Source organism: Corapipo altera, unplaced genomic scaffold (genome assembly GCF_003945725.1).
Source record: "Corapipo altera isolate COAL_440 unplaced genomic scaffold, ASM394572v1 RXGC01000072.1, whole genome shotgun sequence".
Taxonomy (NCBI): domain Eukaryota; kingdom Metazoa; phylum Chordata; class Aves; order Passeriformes; family Pipridae; genus Corapipo; species Corapipo altera.
This window is the reverse complement of record NW_020884943.1, coordinates 3,428,294-3,436,895: the sequence shown is the minus strand read 5'-3', so window position 1 is coordinate 3,436,895 and position 8,602 is coordinate 3,428,294. Positions and strand designations below refer to the sequence as shown.

Genomic DNA, 8,602 nt, shown 5'->3' with positions numbered 1-8,602 from the left:
TGTTTACTGCTGTTCCATGTCAGGAGATGTATTGGGCCAAAAGCTGTAGCTCTGCTGAATCAACAGCCTTGAGTATCAAGCTAAAAGCAAGGTGACACTGTAGCCATAATTTTATTTGGGAATGAACTGATTTTTCTTTGCTCAAGAATGAGGTGCCACAGAAGGAGTCACATATAGGACTAACTAGGGAGTTTAAGCAGAAAATGAAGAAAATGCCTTGAAAACCTGGACTGGTGCGAGGATAGGAAGGATGAAGGGTGATACTGCTCCTGAATATATACTCCTGAGGAACAGGAACCATTTCTCGTCACGCTGGCCACTCCCAAAAAGTGGTTGGCAGTGGCCATCCTGGGTGTCTTGGACTGTAGCCAGAGCAGGCAGTGAACCATGACCAGCTGATTGCCTTCAGAAATCCAAAGTCCCCTCAACACCACCTGCTTCTGTGGCCTCCAGCCAGCCTTGACTTTGATGGTAACAATTCTGCTCTAAACACAGTGTGTTACAGTACTCCTGCTATAAAAAGGTATATTTCAGTTTGAGGCTAAATCTTTCTATATAAACCCCACCTATTTCTCATCTGTCCTGATATTTGGTAGCACTTCTTTTATTTCTCCACAGAAGTTGTATGGGCCAGGTTAGCTCAGATATGGGGATAACCAAGGGAATATGTGGCTGCTTGAGGTCTGCTGGGACACAGGCGCATGCCGGCACTGAAACCACCACAGGCCAGAGAGTCATATTGGACTGCAGGTGGCTTCTGCAGAACCTTCTGGAGTGTGGATACATGTAATTTCCAGAACTGGTTTTGAGCTGCCAAAGTGGGTCTGTAAGGAATTAACTTCCACCCAGCATGGCTTATTAGCCCTGGCTTGTTAAAGCCTGCGAGGCTCCAGAGCAGGCTGGACCTGCTCCAAGTAATTTCACAGAATATTCTGAGTTAGAAGAGACTCACAAGGATCATTGAAGTCCAACTTGTGATTGGCCTGTACAGGATTAAACTCACAACCTTCATGTTATTAACACTATGCTCCAACCAGCTGAGTTAACCTCAGGGTCCAACTCAAGGATTTGCACTAATGAGAGGGTTCATATCGGGTTTTTTGAATACATACCTAATTGAGATGTGTTTGGTACCAACAACATATTGCATTAATAATACTGTATGTGCAACAGAGCCTTGTGGCTTCTCTTGACTGGCATCCCCCAGGTCTGTGTGCCTGTTTCTTTGTACTGGTCTTGCAGCGATGCTCCTACATCCCAAGGTGTGGGGTGGGATGTAGGATAGCGGGCAGACAGGGGACATGACCTGATGTGTCCCAAAGCCTGCCCGTACCGCTCTGCTAGCGACATCGCGTCTTCTTTCTTAGGGCAGGTGACGCAGGAGAGCCAAAGGGTGCCGGTGGCTGCTTCTCTGGTCAAGGTCGTGCGCTGTCAGCCCGGTCCGGAGCCCAGGGCTTGGCGTGGCGTGGCCTAGCTTGGCTTGGCATGAAATGATTCCAGCACGCAGGGTGCGGGTGCGGGCTGTGCGGGCGCACCCACCGCCATCTCCCCGCGGAGCAGACGCTCCCGCCGCCCCTCAGTCCCCTCTCCCGCCCGGAGCACGGGCCCCCATTGCCTCTGCCGGCCCCATCCCCCGCCCATCCATTGGCGTCCCGGCCCCACGTGGGCGCGGCGTTTGCCGGGAAGGAGGGGGCTCGGCGGAGGGGGCGGGCGGTCGTTGTCCTGGCGACAGGAGAGTGAGTTGTGGCGGCGGCGGCGCGGAGCGGCGGCGCTGGAGCCGGAGCTGTAGCCGGGCGTGCAGGGCGGCCCCTCGCCCTGCCCCGGGCGCATGGGCCGCCGGCCCGCAGGAGGAGCAGTGCCCAGGGCCGCCCACCCTCCCCGCCGCAGCAGCCCCGGCAGGTACCGGCGGGGACCCGCCCGGCGCGGGGGAGCCCGCCCGGCGAAGGAGGGATGCGAAAGTTTGTCCCGGCGCGCCCTGCCGCTCCGGCGGCGGGAGAGACGCGGCCACAGGCGGGCGGAGCGCGAAGCCGAGCCGAGCCCCGCCGGGGGAGCGGCTCCCGGCGGCGGGAGGGGGGTCCCGAGGGGCTCTGCCCCATCCGCAGCGCGGCTTGGTGGGGCCGGCGCCGCCCGCAGGAGCGGCTCCTCCGCGCTGCCTCCCGCGGGGGCGGCCCGAGGGGCGGCCGTGACTGGTGCGGGGGTTCCGAAGGTCCCTCCCTCGGTGCCCCCGCCTGGATTTGCGCGGTCTGGCAGGCTGAGCCCCCGGCAGGGGTGGGCGCGGGTGGGGTTTGCTGCCGGGCGAATCTTGCCGCTGCCGCCCTCTTTTATTATTTTTATTATTATTTTGTCTCATGTCGCGTGCTGGGCAGAGGGGCGCCCGCCCCGCCTGGAGCCCGCGGGTGGAGGTGTCCCCGCGGGGTTTTTTGTCTCTCACCTCGGGCCGCGCTACAGACTCACGGAACTTGGGAGCTGCCGGGCTTCTGTTTTACGTGGAACTTGTGGATTTGCTTGGCTTGCTTGTTCTGAAACACCAGTCAGTGGCGGGAATGAAGGATTTCTGATGCTGCGGGATTGCGTGGGTTTTTTTAATGAGCCCCCCGCCTCCCCAAAAAAGTTGTGTTCATTTGCTCTGCTTTCGATGAAAGACTGGCAACCAGGAGGCGTGTGCGGGGATCTGGGTACCCAGCGAGGTGTTTCTGAATGACATTGCTTGCAGGTCGGGATCTTTTGGGGCTGTGTGCTCAGGATGGACCCTCCTAGGACACATCCAGGTGCAGGCCTTAAGGTTTAAATTTAAGAACGTTAACTCACCTGTGGTTCATTGAGATCGTTTATATATTTAACCCATGGTCAGGTGTAGGCTCTCGAGTTCTTACAGCTGTTTATTCAGGGGGGGGTTTCAGTCATAGCCCACCTGGGTCCAGACTGGGGGTTCTGGATGTTGCAGTGGTGGGAAAATGAGATAAAATTTTGGATCCCTTGATATTTTGTTGGTTTCAATGTCTCTGGCTATGTGGTGACTTCCCCAGCAAATCTTAACTTTTTTTCTTCCTGAAGTTTTTGTTTTGTATTTAATGCCAATTAAATTTGCATTAAATTGAATTTGGTAGTAAATCAATTTCCACAATTGAAAACATGGAGAGATAAAAAGTAAAACTTCTTTTTATTGGAGATAATAAGAATAAAATTCAGTCCAATGGCTGATCAGAAATGTTTCTTCAAGCTTCAGGATACATTTCTTTTTTCCATGTTAATACCTTTTTTTTAAAAATATATGAAGCTTAATGTAGCTAACTCATGTGATGACACTAAATACCTGTAATACATGCTCTTAGGTTACAGACATATACTAAGTACTATATACAAATACTCACATATTTCCCCAGAGAGTCTGTCTACTCCCATGATGCTTAAAGCTGTAATGTTGAATGCACAGGAACTTCCAGAGATTGCACTTTTTCTTTTTCTTTTTTTTTTCTTTTCTTTTTTTTCCTAGTTCAGGGGACCTTTCATGTTGTCCTTAGTTGCACTGGTTATGTCATGCTATTCCAGCATGGCATTACACGATGTGACTGATGCAGTCTCATGTGTCACATCACAGTGAAATCACTGGAGGGAAAAAGTTTTCCTTGATGGGACTTAAGGATATTTATAAAAGTTGGAGTTTTTTTGGTGTGTGATATTTGATGCTAAGGTCAAAGGCCATTCACTGCCTTCAAGGTACCTTTTAGATTTCCCTGATTATTGGCAGGTTTGAAACCACAGATCAGGAGGACATTCTGGTTCAAAATAAAATTTGAAACCTCTTATTTCTCTTTAAAATGGTTTAGATGTGGTTTTAGATTATTTTCAAATGGCAAAGCACAGCAGCATTGCTGCAATCAGTTGTATTCTTTCCTGTGCTTTTTAGAAGAAAAAGAACTGGATTAATGACCTACTGCTTCGTGGTGAGGAGCAGAGAAAGAGCATTTGAAGTGATAGGCAAAAGCAGTATTTCTACTTGTTGTCTTGTCAAGATTTTTGCCTTGGAATAACAGGGGACCTCAGCATGTAGAACAGACATTTCTACTATGTTATGAAAAATGTATTTTATTTATACTGTTTATTCTTTAGCGATGGAAGGATGTCTGATGGCTTTTTTCTTTATTAGTTCCTTTGTTACATAGGACAGAGGTTTGGATTTTTTTTGGAGCTTGTCTCATGACCAGGCTTGTAACAACATGCAGCTAAATATGTGGTTTTATACCATGCTCAGCTAATGTGGCTGAAATTGATTTAATATTTAGCCTTTTTAGTATGGAATTCAGTGTAGTAATTTCCTGGTGCCTGCATATTGAAGCCTACTGGTATTGATCCCACCTTACAAATTAACTCAGCGATTTGTCTCTTGTAGTAAACTTGTGCTTCTCAGTGCAAAAAAGAACAGCATTATAAGGTGTTTGACTTGCTAAGCTGTGATTTCAGGCATCACTTTCTTTCTCAAGTAATAATAGAAACTGTATTAGTGTGCTCAGGATTTTGGGAGGTGATGCACAATAACCTTATAGACTGTGGAGAAAGATTCTTGGGTGAGAGACCCCAGAAGAATAATGGTTTTGGCTTTAGGGACTTGAACCCTGCAGAGCTGGGTTTTGAGTTGATCCTTGCAGGCTTCAGTGAGTGTTGCAAAAGGCTCAGCTGTGGTGTGCAGTACTGTCATTCTGGGGTGTTTTTATTCAAGAAACCCCAAAGACAAGGTAATACACTAAATAGCCATCAAAGCATTTCGAGAGGCTTGCATGAAGAGTGTAGTATGTTCAAAACATGAAAGTATTGTATCAGTTCTGACTTGTGGCTCCTGGTGGTGGGCAAAGAATATCAGTAGCTATGTTTTCTTTCAAGCTGGTAAAAACTGCCTTTTCCCCCCCTTTCTAGGTATTTGTTTGAATACATAGAAGAAGATGACAAGCGTGCATGGATGATTTTACGTAATTAACACCTGCTAGATTTGCAAAAGGCAATTATCACTGTGAAGTGTTTACATTGATTTATGGGAAGAAGGTGGCCCATGAGAGGGATGCTGATAATATCAACACAGTGGATTAAATGCACATTTACACCTTTATTGACATATAAATTAGCCGTGCCAGGAATGCACTGAAAAGGCTGCTGATGGAGCAGTAATGTGGCACAAACTACTGGATTTGGATTCAGCTCCGTCATCCTTCTGTAAGGCGTGTACATGGAAACCTTCATCTGAGCTACTGTAGGATATAGAGGCTCACAGAATGACTGCTTTTTAAGATAATGAGCAGTGATGGCAAACAGGAATTTAGAAGGATGATAAAGGACATGGATGAGGTTTGAAGGAATTATTTTGCTTTTTAAATTATTTTTAGATTTCTGTTGTTTATGCTATGGATTTTTAGAGAAAGCTTAGAGGCTGAAAGAGTCTTTGTAGCTGGGAAATGGAACCTGGCTCTGAATCCAGCCAACATCAGAAAAGGAAGACTGTGACACATGGACTGGAAGATCAAAAAAGGGTAAGTGACAAAAGGCAAAAGCACTTTCTGCTTAAATTGCTGAAGGAGGCACAATGGCAGAAGAGCTCCTTATAACACTTCTATCAGTTGCACTTGCTGCTCACTATGCTTAGCCAGCTTTACATCTCTTCTCCTGATTACATATTTTAGAAGATGTTTGTTTTTGTCTTTAAGCTTGTTCCGATGTACAGAGTAAAGAGCTGAGGGTAGGGGAAATTGTAATATGCGTGAAAGAAGGGAAAAACCTCTAGAATTGTGACTGTTTGTTGGTGAGGAGACATACAGTGAAAATTAAATATATTGACTCTTATTGATTGACAACTTATTGGTTTATTGTAAGTTTAATTTTTTTTAATTAATACCCTTAGTAGAGAGGTTAAAAAATTGTTTTCTTGTGGTTTGGTGTTTTAATTTGCTGAAAATGTCAGTATCGTCATTGTCCTTCCTGGTGGTCGTGTTTGCATTTTACTGGAGTTGCCGGATGTAATTTTGACTTGAAACAAAATGCATGGTGGAATGTGCCTAATGTCAGCTGCTGGACCTTGTTTTGTCCAAGTGGTTTGTGAAAGCTCTGTGTGTCAAGGTAGCGTTGTATTATTTCATCCTAATGGATTGGTGCTTTAAATTGACCTAAATGAAGTTGCAGTCTCAGGCAGACTCTGGTTTGTGAACAACTGGGACTTGAAAGTTGTTTTGTTGGCACCAGTCAAGCAAAGTGTAGAACTTGACATGTTTCTACTGAATAAATTACTCATGCCACTTTCCACGCAGATTTCATGGGTGATCGAAAAGTCTGTGTTCAGCTTTGTGTGGAGAGCTCCTTTCCTCTGTATGATTTTTATTTCAGTTGAAAAGTGAGTTGGAAAAAAAATTGACTGTCAGCTATTATTTTGCTGTTCAACAGCGCTGCCTCATTTTGGAGAGAGGGAGGTTTGTGTCACAATTTCATCAAGTCTGCTGAAGAATAAAAGTGGTTTCCCTGTCACCCCATTAGAAATATAAGTGGCCTGGAAAACTTTCAGAAATTGGATAAAATGCAGCTGTTTGCTTAGAGAGAAATAGCATTTGGGGACCATTTATTTGGGGAACAAAATAGAACTTCTGAGTGTATTTTAATTGCACCAAGCAAGATCTATTAACTGACAAGCTGCCAAGGTCTTCCTTCTACTTTTTTCAAGGAAGCATTTTGGGACTGAAGTAAATCAATATGAGTTGTAACAAAATCCTTCCATTGACTTAATTTCTGGAGGCTGCTAGAACACTTTTTTTTTCCCCCCCCTCTTTAAGTGTAGAACATTATACTGCATATGGGGTGTGATGGGAAAAACATTTGCAACCTGTGACACCAAAGTAGACTATAATTGTTTTGATACAGCAAAATTAATATGCAATTATGTCTGTCTCTCCTTACTGATAGATATAGAAGCCTACATCTCCCATCTGCTCCTGGCTCTGGGTATTTGGTGCACATGTAGTTGGGGCCTCTGAATGTATAATATAACCCCAAGTGAGGCTCAGTGGCAGCTGGGATAACATCAATTGGTCATGCTTTGCTGACATTCATTTTAACTTGAACTCGAGCCGTCATGGAGATTATTAAATTTATAATGATATATGTAAGATCCATTTTAATGGCTCTGCATGCTTGGGTGATCTCTCTCACTTCTGTTTGCAAAACAAGTCTTAATAGAGTATTACATTTCATTTCCTATAGAATTTTTCAGGGAAAGGTTACTGAGGAGAGATTTGCTTAGACTTGTGTTTACTGAGAAAAAGCAGTTTGGAATAATAATGTTGATGCAATTCAGTTGTTGTTATTGTGGAGTTGAATAGTGATATAAACTTCAGTGGTTTTAAGCTTAAAATTCTGAGATTTCTGGTAGGGTAAAGTGGATGTGTGATCATGGGCCATTAAAATTAATCATCAGTAGACACTTTGTTGTTATTGGAAATGAGACTTGTGCTGGAAGAAATAAGACTAAGCTCTTTTTAAATTGGGTGAATGCATTCTCCTTTTTAGCACCATATATTTTATGGACATAAAGTCAAGCATTGTTTAATGGTTTTGTAGCAGTAAGAAATCATTGTGTATGTGTACACCCCTCGATGATGGATCTGGCTTGTCTTTTCTAAGTAAAATACAGGATGCTAGGCTTGCATTTGTGGTGTAGAAATAAAGCTTAATTTCCTTTCTTTGGGGGGGAGGGGGAATAAGTGTATTTCTGGGTATCAACTTTGTAGCTGTATTGATTAAAGGAAGACAAGATTTAGTATTTGTGCTTGTTTTTTAGAGGTAGGGGGTTTTGCTTTCTATGTGTTGGCAGATCTTCAAGATCTCAAAGCAGGGCTGCCTCTGACAGTGCTGAAATCGGTTGAAGCAGGTTCTTTTCACTCATCACAGCTTGCCAGGCTGAGCTTAAGAGGACTCATATTAATGTTTGGGATAGCAATGCATTTATGTACTTATCTTAAGTTGGTTCTAGTGGGAATTACATATCCAAATTCCATGTAACGTGTAATGTAAGAGTGAAAAATTTGATCAGGTTTAACAACCGTGTAAGTAGACCATCTGAAGGTAGTAGGATTACTAACATGAATACTAATGTGAATAAAGTGAGCAGGTTTTATGCCAGCATATGACCTTTGCAATGAAGTCTTTAAATGCAAGAGTAATAGAGGTGATACTGCAGATTTTTGTCTGTAGAGTTGGCATGTATATTATTGTTTTGATATAAAATGGATGATTGCTCATGAGCAGTAAATTCATATTTTCTTTATTTTCTTGAAGAGGAGATTTGAGGTGAAAACTGCTGCTAAAATAATCTAATTAAGTACTCCATGTCTTGTGTCATGAAAAATTTAGTACTGCCCTGTGTTCTGATTAAATGTGTTTTCTACTGATGACTGAAGTGGAATATTTCTTCAGTTGATTTCCATCAACTTCATTCCCACTCTTTCTACCTTTTCATTCAGATTCATAGCTCTAAGTTAGTAGGACATGCTAAAGAAATGTGTATGTGCAATAGCGACAGAAGTGTCTTCTGCTCTACTTGAATGAATACTCTGTGATTGATGAGTAAAAT

The 8,602-nt window shown here is 44.0% G+C and overlaps 2 protein-coding genes across 3 annotated transcripts in view; one reads left to right on the top strand and one right to left on the bottom strand.

The window, feature by feature from the left end:
* Nucleotides 1-1,576: 1,576 nt before the first annotated feature.
* On the bottom strand, nucleotides 1,577-2,350 carry LOC113955983 (basic proline-rich protein-like). The gene has a single exon (XM_027662077.1). It carries the CDS (start codon nucleotides 2,348-2,350, stop codon nucleotides 1,577-1,579), a length of 774 nt encoding a protein of 257 aa, XP_027517878.1.
* Nucleotides 1,851-8,602, top strand: part of NAV2 (neuron navigator 2) — a 388,787-nt gene continuing 382,035 nt past the window's right edge. For both annotated transcript variants that reach the window (XM_027662068.1, XM_027662066.1), the window contains exons 1-2: nucleotides 1,851-1,899; nucleotides 4,912-5,519. In XM_027662068.1, coding sequence (XP_027517869.1) covers nucleotides 5,445-5,519 — 75 coding nt within the window. In that variant the 5' untranslated portion in view covers nucleotides 1,851-1,899; nucleotides 4,912-5,444. The remainder of the gene's footprint in view (nucleotides 1,900-4,911; nucleotides 5,520-8,602) is intronic.